This window comes from Physella acuta, unplaced genomic scaffold (assembly GCF_028476545.2).
Source record: "Physella acuta isolate Inbredline_101_S28 unplaced genomic scaffold, ASM2847654v3 ptg000738l, whole genome shotgun sequence".
Lineage (NCBI taxonomy): Eukaryota > Metazoa > Mollusca > Gastropoda > Physidae > Physella > Physella acuta.
Genome location: NW_026732256.1, coordinates 1,117,501 through 1,134,852, shown reverse-complemented (window position 1 = coordinate 1,134,852; position 17,352 = coordinate 1,117,501). Strand labels below are relative to the sequence as shown.

Sequence of the window (17,352 nt, the reverse complement as noted above, 5' to 3'; positions counted from 1 at the left end):
ACACATGTTTACTCATGCATCCGGAAAAGTGTTTATGGTTGTGCCGAAAACGCATAATCAATGAGGTCTTATGTCACATCTTTAATCTACGTTAAGTACACAAAACTAATGGCCTAATTGAAGAAATGAACTATTTCATTCAAAATTTATTTAGATATACTTATCAAGACGTACGTTATGAAATGTGTACTATTTTCTTGCCCAAAATAAATGCAACTTACTTTAAAAAACTACATAAATATCACTGAACAGCCTAAATTTTAACGGAATCATTTAATTCTCTTAATCAGTGTATTCATTTATAATGTTGTTGTGTTGACTAATAATGTATATAATTTGGTTTTTCAAACACTTATTGGTAGCCTATTTTTAATGTGTGGGATTTTTAGCTATTTAGTTATTTCTTTGCTTTGTTAATAATATCATTCAACGTGTAGTAAAGCACATTGCGCTGTGACCAAAAACTATTTCAAAAAATATTTTTCTCAAACAAATATAGCAATTAACGGGTACCGACGGCTAGCATGTAAATATATACAGCTGGAAAGCCAAGACGTGACTTGAATTCAGTTTCATTTATAAGTATTTTATCATATGTAGTTTTCTATTAACGTTTGAGTGATATTCGTAACTGGAACAGGCAGTTACTTCTCTTCCAGTTTCTGAAAATCCACTTAAGTTAGGTGGACGGGCTTTACATTTAGGTCTCAGATTTGTGCTTTAGATTCTTTCAAGTCACCAAACTACAATAACTACTTCGCTTTCCGGCACAATAAAAAAATTACCGTCTAAATATATTATATATACAAAAACAATGTTTAAATTTGACAATGAGTGGGGGGAGGGGGGAAGAGGTAAAAGATTTGTCAATGGATAGGGGTGAGATCTTTTTAAAAGGATCAAGTTTTTGGACTACACCACTTCGAGACTGGAAACTAAACGAAAAGCCTGTATAAACATCAGTAGTACAAGACTAAAATTAAAAGTATTTACAATTTTACAAGTTTCATGTATCCCATAAAAATCCACATAGTCTTGTCAAAATTACTCGCGCTGATAAACAGGACAATGTCTTTGTGGCAACAGTTCTGTATTTTAATGGGAACACGACAACTTTACTACGGTTTCAGTTAGGAAGGTAAAATTGCATACGTACACCTCTTGATTCACTTAGTCCAAACTAGTAGAAATAAATTGAAAAGAGCGAAAGGGAGTTGAACGTAGTAGATGGAGTACAGTGACCTATAGTGGAGTAGAGACGATTGAAGACGTATGAAACATCTAAATAGTTTAACCTGGTTGTAAAGGTTAGTGAACGCTTGACATAAAGATAACAATATACTAGTACCATGTGAGACATATTTTCCGTAAAATGTGTTAATTTATCATTACAAAAAAAAACTTCGCTTGTATTACAATAAATTGTTCACAAATCAAATCTTTTATGCATCTAATTTTGAAAAAAAAGAAAATAATATTACATAAAGTAATATTTCTGTCACTAAAAATAGCCTTTTTCTTGTCTTTTCAATGGTTACACATTAAAGAATACTTTTCTTACAAACAAATTTAGTTTTATCTTGGTTTATTAACTGGGAGGGTGGGTGTTGTGGGCCGAGGTGTGTGGGTTTACTGTTTAAGTAGTTGACATGTGATTCGTTGGTGTTTGTTATAATGTGTGGTATTCGGTGTGTTTTTTGGCATGGGGCACTGTTTAGGGCGAAGTATATGGTGAGGGGTATGTGGTTTGCATTTTTTTCTGTCCTGTTTCGATTTCAATTTTTTGCAGTGCTACAAAACTCTCTCTTTGTTTATTATAAGATAAATTATGACATAAATTAAACGTTGAGCTCTCTTATACGGATACTCCTTGCTACAAAAAATGTTTTGTTTAGCCATACCTTCCTCTTTTGTTTCAATGTTAAATCTCCTTACTTGTTACTTTCTTTTTTAACCTATCCCATGTGATTTATTTTAGTTCATAATATACTCCATAGGTCGCAATCTCGCTTTGAAAGGATTGACCCCCAAATTACCGACATGTCACTCGATGAATACAGAACAAGCTGTTGACGGTAGCCGTGATACCTTACTTTCCTCGTGCAGTCAAACGACTTGCAGCGGGATGCAGCATTGGCAACTTACTCTTCGAAACAAAACTATCTTTCGCAGATTTGTCATTGTCAACACAAGTTAGAGAAATATTACTCACCTTTGCTCTCTTTATCCTTCCCTCCCTCTCTCTAACTCTCTTTCTTTTGCCAGTGTCCGTCTCCCGAACAATTTAGTTCATCCCCCCGAAAGAAAAAGCGTACTATTTGAATATGAGTTTATCTTTACTTTTTTTTTGGATTTACGGTAAAAACAGTGTGTATCCTTACATATCAGTTTTTATAACGTACTCTAGGCTTTATTTCATCCCCGTAACTTTATTTAGCATTAAAAGTATAATTTTCAAATATTAATATTGGGATAGACAGTGTTCAATGCATGTTCTTGTTTAAGCTTTGGTTAATAACTTGCGAAGTAAAAAAAATGGTTTGGATAGGTATTTTAAAGGGCAAATTTTGAACGAAAGTGAAAATAAAACGAATTAATGTTGTCTTATATTAGTTAAATCAAAAATACAAACATTTTAAAGGAGTTCAGGTATAAAAAATATATCTTGACGTGGAGCGTTGCCCTTATACGATTCCTTCTCAGATATTCTATTTCAGATTCGATGCCTGAGCATCTGAAAAACTTTACCGTAAAAGGATACGATACGACACAAAATCGTGCCACTTACTTCTACCAAAACAATGAGGTAATAGACAACGTCGTAACGTATGACATCAGTAACATCGGTTCCATGGTTGATCAAGTCACCATTTCCGCTTTTAAAAGCCCATTGACACTATGTGAAGTGGAGATTTATGGAGGTATTGAAACATGTTTTCATGACAGTTTAATACTTTATAAAACACTATACATGTAAACATACAATTTAAATAAGCTTCAAATTGGGTTACATATTTTACTTTAATGAAAAATTATTGATAATACAGGAAAACTGTTTAGGTTTCTATAATCGTAATGTTCTAAATTTCGTATTTACTTTTAGCAGATACTAAAATGGAATAGAAATAGTGTTGCCATCTGTTGGGTCAGAATCCCATGAGTATTAGTTCACTAGATAATTACAGGGTACACCGTAGGGATAGACAGCAGGTGACGTGTTTAAAGAGACTGACGCTCTGACAGGACAATAGTAGTCTTTATACTGACCTGTAGCCAGGGTTGTTAGCACCAGGGGGGATAATTTGTTGGTTCACAAATTTTGAGCGCATTGTCCCGTGAGAATAGCTAGGGGGGGGGGGGAGGCTAGGGCATGGGTTAAATACAGGCAGGCTAGATAGTCTCGCTTTCTCGTACTAGCGATCCCGACAATATCGATTTAAGGGAAGCCTCGCTCAGCGGAACAAGCATTTAGTGAATTAATAAAAAACATAAACTAAGAAGGTCTTCTGTCTCGTTGATTATTTTATTGTAGCTGGCTCGGGTAGAATCATTAAATAACCTTGATAACGACGGCTTATTGGCTAGTGCCCGAGCCAGTGTCAGCAACGTATTCGGCCGGCGACTAAGCAACCGGACGACAACATTATAGTCCGGTGGGCAACACCTTCTGAACACAACGGTGACAAATAAAATTAATTTATTTGTTCACCTGATTACTTGGGGGAAAAAAATCCTTTTTAAAAAGTAAATTTAATTAGTTTAGTAAAAATCAATGTTATTTTAAAATACAAATTTCGTTTCAGCTAACAGGGTTAAAATTGTGTTTTTATTGTGGTTCGAACCGACTAATATAGGTTTAAAATACATTTGTATAAACTAATCTAACTTAAACTTCATTATTCTTTTAATACCAACGAATCAAAGAGTAAAATACATATATCTTTTTATGATATATCAAATATTGAAATAATCTTGAGATATCTTGAGAACTAAATAAATTCGTCTTTTCAATCCAATTTATTAATATTTCAATACAAATAATTGAACAGAAATGATGTGCGATGTAAATAGTTACGGTGTGGAGTGTGAACTACGATGCAATTGCGGTAGTGGCGAAATATGTGTGCCAAGCACTGGAGATTGTATCAACCTAAATTGTGCGCCCGGTTATGAGGGAATCCAATGTTTGGAAAGTACGTTTACATCTCAATATATTTCAATTCTACTGTATATTTTCTTTTTATTCATAACACTTTATAAAATTTAGTTTTTGCTTACTAAAATAATATTATACCTTATCATAATGTATAGTAGTTTTTCGAGGAAAATTATGATATTTCTAACTACACCGGTACTACGCAATGTTTAAAGTTGGATAAAAATTAAATTAAAACACTTGGTATTGTGGGTGTGGAAAGCATGATAATGATAGTTATAAGGAATCGTCATATACATATAATGTAGGAAGATGTTAAGTGTGTGTTATCATGGAAAAAAATAAAGTTATCAAAATGATGTGTAGTCTAATGCTGTGCTTCGTAAAATCAACATTCAGGACTTAAATAGCTATGAGTTTACATTGATTTTAATTAGATTAACACAACAATATGCTAAATAAATAAAACTGCTTACTAATTAGCATTTACTTTATTGTCAGCTTTTATTTTTTATGTCGGTATATTTACAGCCATTCGTATTTTACAGGTGTCAATGTAGCTTACCACCTAAAGTAGATTACAGCCATTCGTATTTTACAGGTGCCAAATGTAGTACACCGCCCAAAGTAGATTACAGCCATTCGTATTTTACATGTGTCAAATGTAGTACACCACCTAAAGTAGATTACAGCCATTCGTATTTTACAGGTGTCAAATGTAGTACACCGCCTAATGTAGTCAACAGCAGGTGGGATGATTGCGAGATGTCTTATAAAAGTAGCTGTACTTTGTTGTGTCACAAAGGATACCACGTTGAAGGAATTAAAACTATCACTTGTCAAGCAAATCGACAATGGACAACACCGGGAAATTGTGTTGGTAAAGACGACATTCATTTCCATCAATTAAAATAATAGTATTTTATGTGTTTGGTAAACACGTTTAAATAATTATATAATGCCTATTAGTGACATGTTATTGTTTTCCATTTTTAAAACACACTAAAATATATTACATAACTGAAATGAAACTGTTGACAAACATAATTTTTTTTAACTAAATCGTTTATATTTATTAGTAATTGAACAGTTACGTTTGTTTTATTATGTTAATGATATTAAATTTGTAATTATTAGATTATTTAATACAAATGATTCAAATGTTACGTTTCAGTTATAAACAAAAATCTACTCCTACTTTTGTCATGTTCACCAGAGAACGTCTCTTCTCTACTCCTACTTTTATCATGTTCCCCAGAGAACGTGTCTTCTCTACTCCTACTTTTGTCATGTTCCCCAGAGAACGTCTCTTCTCTACTCCTACTTTTGTCATGTTCCCCAGAGAACGTCTCTTCTCTACTCCTACTTTTATCATGTTCCCTAGAGAACGTGTCTTCTCTACTCCTACTTTTGTCATGTTCCCCGGATAACTCCACGCCTCTTCTCTTCTCCTACTTTTATCATGTTCCCCAGTGAACGTCTCTTCTCTACTCCTACTTTTGTCAGGTTCCCGAGAAAACGTCTCTTCTCTACTGCTCTCATTGATAGTTTCTCCACAGCCCATGTTTATATTACCTAAACTTCCTGAAAAGCTGCTACTGCGCTCTGCCAACTGACTCAAATGACATACGTCATTTTAGCTTAATTTAAAAAAAATAGCTTTGTTTATTTATTTGTAGCGTTACAAATAGAGTCTAACATAAAAGTTTAGTTTTTTATTCGTCTCTACAATGATACTATATTATTAGCGTAATTAAAATACTCCTCCGTGAATAGTGCTCAATTAATTTCGTGTTTTCAGTATCGGTGATACTAGCAATGATCTAGTATTTTACTTTAAGAAAGCGGAATAGGCACTAAAGGCATGACTTCCGGGTAAATCTCAAATATCTGTGTTAGCCTAAAATCATTCATTATGCTGCATTGCATATTCCGTTATAGAAATAGGCAATTACACATAAAAATAAAAACTGTTCTTTGTTTTTTAACTCTAAAATTTTATTCGAAGAAACTAAATGTAAAACGCCACAAACATTAGAAAATGGAAAATGGAGGTTTTGCAACGGTACCACATGTCATTTGAAATGTAGAAGAGGATATAAAGTTGAAGGGAATGCAATTATAAAATGCCAAGATAATGGAGAGTGGTCACTACCAGGTAAATGCATAGGTAAATATTATTTCCTTTTGATACGCTCTATTTTGTAACGAAGTCATGGCTATTCATAGACATACAATTACTGGATAATTTAACATCATAATTGAATACAAAACAAGAATTTAAATATTCTGAAAACGTATCCTTTTACATACAAAATCTTTTGTTTTGGTTGTGTAAAATAACAACTCTTTTTATTTCAATACACTATTATTTAAGATTAATATAACAACTGATAAAACTTTGCGTGTGTGGTTCACTGGTATGGCTTGAAATAAAAGGTTTCAATGAATAAAGAAAATGTAATTAAAATGTAAAATAATGTATTTTATTGAAAATAAAATGTTAAATTTGCTCACTAATTTCAATTTTACTGTCCTAGTTAATAGATCATAGTATCGTTAAAATAAAAGTATATGCACTGCTAACTATATCATGTTTCTTAACATACTCTTTCAATCGATAGATGCAATGGCTGAGAATGGGTGTATAGAAGGTTGGTTTGGGCCAAGTTGTTATTACAGTAAGTAATGGCAAATAATTTCAATTAACTTTTACTGGTGATTAATTAAAACTTATGCACCATTCTAAAAGAAATAAGAAATATAACATTCAGTTTACAATTCTATAATCCAATCTCGAAATATATATATATATATATATATATATATATATATATATATATATATATATATATATATATATATATATATATATATATATATATAATCTATCACTAACAGAGTTTCTTCCAGGCATCTTTTCGGAGGGGGTGGGTGGTGGGGGGAGAGGGAGCATAGCTCAGTCGAAGAAAGTCTACCGCCAACAGAAAGAAAAGGATTTTAAATCTTATGCAACATTCTAAAACAAATAAGAAATATAACATTCAGTTTACAATGCTATACAATCTTGATATATATATCGATGGTCTCGGTCGCAAACCGTCTAACTCCGAAAATGTAAATTTTACAGGAGAGACAAAAAACTGATTATTTCCTTCTCCATTGCTCTAATACAAATTTTTTTTAATGATATCTCCGAAGAAACTCTCTACCGACTATACTGTAGCGTTTTAAAATGGGTTTTGGTGATATTTACACAATTATAGCAGGTTTAAAAAGATAGACGGTTTGCTCGGTCTAAAATTCTCGGTGCAAACCGTCTATCTGAGCGCGCGCAGACTTAGCTGTTTTGAGCCGAGAATTTCGGTCTCAGCCGCGTTCGTTCGTTTTGTCCAATGAACGTGATTTAGTTATGTTTATGTTTTTAAGCTATAATTACCACTTCATAATATTTAGATTATAGTTTTGGGCTCATATTTTAATTATTTGAGTTTATTCTACATAATGGGGTCAGTTTAATTTTTAGTAGAGATGTTTTAGTATGGCCTTATCGCTTTCGACTGTATTCATTATGTCTGTGATTAGCACTAGACTTGTTAACTGTTAAAGGTTATGCTTTATTTATTAAATCTTTCTATTCTCACAGTTTATTTTACTTAATCTGGTGGGTGCTGGGTTTGTAGAATGATAATAGTAAAAACAGAAACTGTATTGTCAGATATATTATGAATGAGACATAACACACTAATCACATTAATACTGACTTAATGTTTACTTATTTTACAAAAATGTAACACAAAAAATGTGTTTATTTTTAAAATTTATTGTTTGAATAAACGTCACATAAAGAAACATCAAAATGGCAACATATTTTTAAAATCAGGGAAATCATCATAAAAAGGTGTGTTTATTACTTGCTTTTAGGTGCTCAAATATGACGACTTTTATCTTTTTTTCTGCTCTTGTACAACTTGACAGGGGCTACAGATGAGATCATAATCTTATGACCCTAGCTTAGCAATTGCCAGCTATCTGCTAATTCACTTTGAAGTAGACAGTAGCATCAGGCGTGTACTGCAGTGCACGAATATCCGTTGCATAGAATTCTTGATAGTTATGACTGGTCTTTTGAGAGCGGCTGGTCTCTTGTATGGTAAGGCTGGTCTTTTTGAGAGAGAATGGTGTCTAATGTCTGTTATGTGAGGCTGGTCTATTGAATGTTACGACTGATCTGTTGAGAAAGGCTGGTGTATGGTAGGACTGGTGTGTTGAGAGAGGCTTGTCTATTGTAGGATAAGACTAATCTTTTGAGAGAGGCTGGTCTCTTGTATGGTAAGAATGGTCTGTTGAGAGAGGCTGGTATCTTGGAGGGTAAGATTGGTCAGATGAGAGAGATTGGTCTTTTGTATATTACGACTGGTCTGCTGAGAGAGACTGGTCTCTTGTATGGTAAGAATGGTCTGTTGAGAGAGGCTGGTATCTTGGAGGGTAAGATTGGTCAGTTGAGAAAGATTGGTCTTTTGTATATTACGACTGGTCTGCTGAGAGAGACTGGTCTCTTGTATGGTAAGAATGGTCTGTTGAGAGAGGCTGGTATCTTGGAGGGTAAGATTGGTCAGTTGAGAGAGATTGGTCTTTTGTATATTACGACTGGTCCGCTGAGAGAGACTGGTCTCTTGTATGGTAAGAATGGTCTTTTGAGAGGGGCTGGTATCTTGGAGGGTAAGATTGGTCAGTTGAGAGAGATTGGTCTTTTGTATATTACGACTGGTCTGCTGAGAGAGACTGGTCTCTTGTATGGTAAGAATGGTCTTTTGAGAGGGGCTGGTATCTTGGAGGGTAAGATTGGTCAGTTGAGAGAGATTGGTCTTTTGTATATTACGACTGGTCTGTTGTGAAAGGCTGGTCTGTTGGGAGATGCTGATGTCTTGTATGGTAAGACCGGTCTGTTGAGAGAGGCTGGTCTGTTGAGAGAGGCTGGTCTGTTTATAGAGGCTAATCTGTTGAGAGAGGCTGATATGTTGAGAGAGGCTAGTCTTTTGAGAGAGGCTAATCTGTTGAGAGAGGCTGGTATGTCGAGAGAGGCTGATCTGTTAAGAGAGGCTGGTCTGTTATGTGGTAAGACTGGTATGTTGAGAGAGGCTGGTCTTTTGAGAGAGGCTGGTATGTTGAGAGAGGCTGGTCTGTTGAGAGAGGCTGGTATGTTGAGAGAGGCTGATATGTTGATTGAGGCTAGTCTTTTGAGAGAGGCTAATCTGTTAAGAGAGGCTGATCTGTTGAGAGATGCTGGTCTGTTATATGGTAAGACTGATATGTTGAGAGAGGCTGGTCTATTGAGAGAGGCTGGTCTGTCGAGAGAGGCTGTTCTGTTATGTGGTAAGACTGGTGTGTTGAGAGAGGCTGGTCTGTTGAGAGAGGCTGGTCTGTTGAGACAGGCTGGTCTATTGAGAGAGACTGATATGTTGAGAGGCTGGTCTGTTGAGAGAGGCTGGTCTGTTATGTGGTAAGACTGGTCTGTTGTGAGAGGCTGGTATGCTGAGAGAGGCTGGTATGTTGAGAGAGGCTGGTATGTTGAGAGAGGCTGGTGTGTTGAGATATGCTTGTCTGTTCTAAAATTAATCATAAAAGCATTTACTAAAGACAACTAACCATGTCGTTAAACATGTACGCCAAACATTTTGTAACCTACCATAAAAAACATTTCTTAACACGTATCTAAACCCTCAATCTAAAGCTAGTAGTGAATTAACAATAATTAAATTTATTGCACATTCTTGTGGAAATATAATTCGAATAATATTGTTTTGATTTATATTTAGATTCTAGAATGAAGATCTAGGTTCAAAGTATTGTGTTAGCCTAAAAAATTGTAAACAAATCAGTTTGGTTATTGATAATCTGGAAATAGGCTATATTAAACAAATACTATTTGTTTATTATTCTTAAAATAACAAAATGTAATAGAATAGTTGAACATAATTAATCAAATATCCTTACCTATAAGTACTGTGACTGCTGTGCTGCAAAATTGTGTGATTACGGCGTGCTACTGCGTTCCCGATCAAAAGTGTACTGACAAATATAGCGATATTCGTTTTGCGCCGAGATTTTTAGCGCTAGAAATAATAAGCGGTTTGTTCAACTGATTATATCTCAATAATCATTCAACAGATTTCTCTAATATTTTCAGGCATTATGAGGAATCATATTGGCTTTTGATTTATGTAAAAAAAAGAAAATCGAATTTTTTTGAGTTAGACGGTTTGCGACCGAGACCATCGATATATATATATATATATATATATATATATATATATATATACATACATACATATATATATATATATATATATATATATATATATATATATATATATATATATATTCTTCTTAATAAACATACTCATGTCATTAATCAACGTTCTTTAATTAAAACAGGAGATATTATGTTTTTGGCGAATGAAATATACCCACAACATTTACGCGAAAACGGCAGTTGCTATTCAACAAATTTTGTACACATCAAGTTTAAGGCGGAGACCTATTTTATTTCTGTTAGAATAACTTTTTTTCATAAAGGTGGGTCGTGTAAATGATAGATTAATCTCCATGTGAAAACAACAAAATATGTAATAATTTTGTATTCTGTATTTTTTTTCTAGAACTGTATCTTTTATGTGTGTTTACGTAAGTGTATGTGTATGTGCACAAGTACATGCACGTTTACCTGTACTTGAATGTGAACGAGGATGTGGATGTGTGGGTGTGTGTGGCTGTATTTATGTGAGTTTCTTTATATGTATTTGTCTACAGCTGTATCTAGATGTATCTTGTTCTGTAGCTTTATCCGTAACTATAACTATAATTTAACTGTATCAGTATTATTGTTCTCTGTATCTGTATCTATAACTATGTCAATATCTTTGAAATTAATATTTAATGTTTTCTTTTAAAGACAGTAATTTTAGTGCAGCAACTCTTCATGCATTCCTCAATGGAAATGAGAACAAATGTCCCGAGTCAACGCATTTTAGGGTCGATTCATATAATGTCGAGATTCTTTGCAAAAGCAAATTAGTAGTAACTGAAATTAAAATCATATTTAATTCAAATGCTTCCATTTGCAAACTCCAAGTAAACGGTGGTTAGTATTTTTATATGATAATTTATATTTAAGCTTTAGCCGTTAATATCTTCATATTTCGACACATTGCTTCTTCTAATAATTTAAAATACTTACCATTTTCAATTAGGAAGAGATCTTATAAAAGAAGCAAATGTTGCCATAAGCTTTGACAACCACAGTCACAGCATAAATTACGTACATGAAAATATCGAGGAAAATTGTTTAATTATAAAAAGGCCTGGGAAAAAAATCAGTTTGGAATCAAAATTTGATTGGCCGCGTGAAGTCTATCAGATTGTAATACATACACAAGGTAAGAAAGTATATATTTTAAGAAATCCATACATATGATTATTAAAAATGAATATATGAAGATTAGACAGATTAGCATAAGCTAAGTTTATTGCAATGTATTTAATTGTTTTATATATGTATATATATATATATATATATATATATATATATATATATATATATATACGTATATATATATATATATATATATATATATATATATATACATCTACTATATATCTAACTATACATACATATGTGTATATATGTATGTACATATACATATACATACATATATATGTGTGTATATTTGAATGTGTGAAAGAGACAGAGAAAAACTTCATTAAGACGAATAATAATTTTACTTTCTGAAAATGTTTTATTTACTATTTGATATTTTCTAAAAATTTCGGATATATCTCTGAATAATAATTTTTATATTTTGTAGAAACTTCGGATACATCTCTGAATAATATTATTGTCGAAATGTTCAACGATGAAGACAGGCTTGTGTTTTCCAGAGCTTTAGATCACTTTGCATTCATACACGAATTCAACTTTGATAAACATGATTTCATCATGAAAATCGTTTTAAGCACAAGCAATGTTTTACCAATGTGTGGAATTCAGGCATATGGTGGTAATTTATTTCTCTTGGCTTTGAAAATTTTTAATTAATCTATTAATTGATTGATTTTTTATATACATTTAAATAACAAACTTTTTTATATTTAAAGAAATCCATGTTTTAAAAGGCATTTTTATTTACAGTTTGCTATTAAAACTTTTTTTTTATATTGTGTCAATCATTTTTGTCTGATATGACCATTAAAAAGAAAACAGTAATAAAAATGAAAAAAGTACCCGATTTAATATTTTTTTTTAAATCAATATTACTAATGGTGCAAATGCTAACAACTTCTTTTAATTTCTAACAACAGTTCAATGTTTTATATTAGTTACACTTTTGTAACAAAAATTGGATTGGCTGTATAGAAAAGCTATTATCTTAAAGAATTATTTTTTTTAGTTTTTTTAATATTTTTGTTCAGTTGCTAGCCAAACTTTTACTTTTTCAAGTTAGTTGATAGGCGATGTATGTATAAAATTACCAATGTTAAATGTCACTATTAATTAACAATGTATGTTCTTTATTATGGTAGATGAAGTAGAGTTCATCAGTTTAGAAATCCATGGGATAAAAAAGAATGTAATGCTCAGTATTATGTCAAGATCCAAACTCAAAACTGTTAGGTTAGCAGCCGAGAGCTCAAACATAATACCAGGCAATGTCTGCATTGTCTGTAGAGGAGGAATGCTGTAAACATGAAAAAAATATGCATTTGACTTATCTTTAAAACGTTTTTGAATGACGATGTCGAATAATTGTGTTAAATACAAATTACCTTACTGGCACGATAATAACTACATAACATAATATAATAGCAATAAAAGAATCATATATATATATATATATATATATATATATATATATATATATATATATATATGTATATATATATATATATATATATATAAATATGTTACGATCAAAGCCCGAAGTGCGGCCAAAGCGCGGAAATTGCCGGCCAATCCGCGCATTGGCCGGCTCTCTTCCTAGGCTAACACATCTACTGCCGTGGCGCAACGTCCAGACCAGTTGCGTGACAATAATGTGGCCAACAGATTATGTATAGTTTGTGAAAAACATTGTAGTGCAGCCCATTCTTGTGGATCCTGTGGCAACGATCTCCATGCTATTTGTGGAATACCCAACGAAGCAGACGAAGGTACGGAGGGAACATTACCTGCAGATTGTGTCACAACAAACAAGACATCATGGAACACAGGTCAGCAGCTCATACTGACTTGCAAACTCAAGGTGCTAAGATGCTTAAAACATCAAATACAAAATTTAAAGATGGTGAAGTGGGTGACAATGTACGCATCCGTGTTCCAGATGTTGACAGAGGTCGCGGTGATACCCGAAGCGTGATTGCTGTTGTTATGAGCGTCGAGGGCGGTTTCTACAAATTAGGAACGGAACATGGTGTTCTAAAACAACTGTATGCTAGAAGTGAGATTTCAATTCTTCACGGAAAACTGCTCTTCTTGTCGTCAGTTTGCACTGAGGAAAAATCACTATGAACCATTGCATCTTCACAATCATTGATTGGGGGCCAAGGCTACACTTGCTGCAATTGCACAAATAAGTGCACACTATATAGCTGCAAGTGTAAAAATAACAAGCTGCTATGTAATAAAAGTTCAACTTTTTGTAACAAATAATAATATTGATTGATTGTGACTATAGTACAATAAAAAATGTGAATGTTTCTGTCATTTACTTTAATTAATAATCAATGAAGACTTAATTTCATGATCCTTACGGCATAAAAGTACGCGGACTGGCCGGCCAAAGGCCGAATTCAAGCAAAGTTTCAGACTTTGACCGACCTATGGGAGGCGATATTGGCCGATCCGCGCATTGGCCGACTTCGGGCTTTCACCGTAACACACACACACACACACACACACACACACATATATATATATATATATATATATATATATATATATATATATATATATATATATATATAATATGTGTATATATATGATTCTTGTATTAATGATTCTATATGATTCTAGTTAACTACAAACAATATCTAATTTTAGAATGTACGAAAAGAAGGTATGGCATACACTGTGACCACATATGTAGTATAACGTGTAGACACCAAGACTGCCAGTTCACCGGAGTTTGTAAAGAATGTATGCCTAACAGAGTCGGTGATTACTGCATGGATTGTAAGTTTCATTATAAACATTGTTTACATTCTTGTATTCACAGTACCGAGGATGTATTGTAACCGTTCAAAAAATCAAAAACAAGATCTTGACAAATCTTGACGTTTCACACTTCGCTGAGACGGAAAAACTAAGTTTTGCAATTTTGTCCGTATGTCTTTGCGTCTGTCACCTGTGGAGACAATAACTTGAATTCAGTTTAATTTATGTTGATGAAATTAAATAAATAATCATAATATCGAATGTGTAGTTCTTTATCCAAGTTTTAAATAATTTGTCGGTAACCAAAAGTGGTACTTATTTTACTTCCGTTTACCAAAACCCAATAACTTGAAAAACTCTTAGGTTAGATGGACGAAATGAGACATAAGTATACATTGAATGCATAAGGTAATTTCAACTTAAGTCGGTTTTTTAATAACAGGAAATCTTAACTGGAAATACAATAACTTCATTACTTCCAATTTTTGAGTGTTCTCCAATAACACAAAAGGTAGTTTACTCTGTTTCTGGTTTTAAAAATACCGATAAAGGAAGTAACGTATCAATAGACCACATTTTATACATTTGTGTAAGATCTTTTTCAGACTTAATACTGGCATATTTTAAGTTCTATTTAAGCTCGTACATAGTACTAATTCTTCTCCTTTTTTTCGTCAAAGGTAACTAAGTTGAATTTATACAGCATTAATCCTCCACTCATTTGTCCTTTGTTCTCTTTGTGTTAATTTTTTTTCTATATACGATTCAATTCTGTCTTTTAAAAAATAGGTTTTGAAATAACAATACAATAATTTCTATCACATTATTGCACTGGAAGTTGTTTTTTTAAAATTGGAAATTTCGTATATCACTATTTCCGGTCAACAGAAATTAATCAAAATTTAACAGAAGACAAGGGATTAGATATTTTACTTATGTTTGAAATTTTGTTTGTCTATCTGAAATAGTAGTAAAGTCATAGGTTTTTGAGAAACCAAAATTAAAATAAGTTCCGCCTAAGTTACCGTAAATCGGTGAAAAGTTGAATAAGAACTACAAATGTGATATAATCCTTATATATGAAATGTCGTCAACCTAGGTGTAACGTTACTCGTTATTGTGTTCACAAATACACACACAGAGACATACGGACAGAATTGCAAAGCCCAGTTTTTTTCCGAATACTACGCTGGAATTTTGTTAAATCTACATTTTTTTTGCCCGATTAAAATAAGTCCCTTGCGCTCCGTATATGATGAAGTACTGAGGTGAAAAACGATGAAAACTAACACAATTCCCTGTGATTTTTAAGCACTATTACAATACTTCCTCTATACTCTGTGTACAAGAAAGTAAAAATGGACTTTGTAATTATTTATAATTCACTTTTAACATTATTCATAAACATGCACCTTTGTATAAAGTAGTAGCTAATTATTGCCATTGGTTACATTTACAAAAAAAGTATTTTTCGTGGAGCTTTAATATTTTTTGGATGAGAGTGAGATAATTTTCAATTTTAAAAAAACCGGGAGTGATCTCCCCTAAACTTTCTCGAATATTCTTATATAAAATAACAGGGGATGGAAACTCGGGCTATAGACATGATTTTTAATCCATTTTAAATACTTAAAGTTTTAAAAATAGAATAAAATCTCGTAGACAAATTAATTGCACACCAAGTGAACGCAAATAAAAAAAGCGCATAATAGTGCGCAATATTATTAGTACTTTTAAAATTTACATTAGTTTTTTGAGAAATCGGAAGTAGCGTAAATTACTACTTCCAGTCAACGGAAATTACTCAAAATTTTACAGAAGGTAGAGAATTAGATCTTTTACTTACATGTGAAATTTCATTTATCTATCTGAAATAGTACTCAAGTTATAGGCTTTTAAAAAATTCAAAGTAGGAAAAGTACCACTTCCGGTTATCGGAAATCGCTCAAAAGTTGATACGGATCTACGATTTTGATAAAATACTTATATATGAAATTTCATCAACCTAGCTGTAACGGTACTCAAGTTATCGTGTTTACACACGGACAGACACACACACAGACACACACACACACAGACATACGGACAAGATTGCAAAATTATGTTTTTCCGTATCAGTGAGGTGTAAAACGTCGAGATTTGTAAAAATCTCGATTTTTTTTTGCACGATTACAATACTTTCTCTATACTACGTATATACGAGAAAGTAAAAAACAACATAAAATTTGTTAACATATATTATATGTGTGTAAGCTGGTAACAATGATAAACAGTAAAAATAAGGCAGCAGTGAGCTACACACAACTTTATTGTATATTCTTTTATAATGTTAGAGGTCTGATGGAATTTTAAGTTGAATAGGTCTATAGAATTTAGAAGTTTAAGGGAAGAAGAACCTATGTTTTTCAAGAAAAAAAAGAGGCGTATATTTCCCAGGATATGCTAGTTCATAGTTATATGATATAAAATATCAAATACTGAAGGATTTTTAGAAATCGAAAATAAACTATAATTTGCCAATTACCAGAATGATTCGTGTTCACAGGGAAATGGAAACAAAAACCCACTTTTGTTTACCAGAAATCACCGAGTTTACGTTAGTTAATATCATAATAGTTTTTTTTTTTTGGCGACGCTGAACTAAGGTGTAATAATAATAATAGGACGATCATCATCTCAAATGTAGTGTATAACATAGTTTACTTGGAAGTTGTGTTTGATTATCGGTTGTCAAACTTTACTCAAGACATCTATTTTACGAATAAATTATGTCTTAGACCTTTGTTTTAAACATGGAAATTAATATGCACTTAATATTCGGTTTTCAAAAAAAAAAAAAATTTGAAATATATATATTAAATTTTAATATATATCTTTATATTTAAAATTAGACAAAATATAATATATATATATATATATATATATATATATATATATATATATATATATATATATATATATATATATATATATGTGTATGTGT

The 17,352-nt window shown here is 32.3% G+C and overlaps 1 protein-coding gene and 1 long non-coding RNA gene across 2 annotated transcripts in view; both read left to right on the top strand.

Moving 5' to 3' along the window:
• The first annotated feature begins 6,179 nt into the window (after nt 1-6,179).
• On the top strand, nt 6,180-10,696 carry LOC131950111 (uncharacterized). The gene is made up of 3 exons (XR_009388284.1): nt 6,180-6,326; nt 6,781-6,837; nt 10,595-10,696. It is a non-coding gene; the product is annotated as an uncharacterized LOC131950111 (long non-coding RNA).
• Nucleotides 10,697-10,905: 209 nt separating this feature from the next.
• LOC131950151 (uncharacterized) overlaps nt 10,906-17,352 on the top strand; it is a 6,794-nt gene continuing 347 nt past the window's right edge. The window contains exons 1-5 of the mRNA XM_059312200.1: nt 10,906-10,915; nt 11,112-11,300; nt 11,410-11,595; nt 12,025-12,216; nt 14,256-14,387. Coding sequence (XP_059168183.1) covers nt 10,906-10,915; nt 11,112-11,300; nt 11,410-11,595; nt 12,025-12,216; nt 14,256-14,387 — 709 coding nt within the window. The remainder of the gene's footprint in view (nt 10,916-11,111; nt 11,301-11,409; nt 11,596-12,024; nt 12,217-14,255; nt 14,388-17,352) is intronic.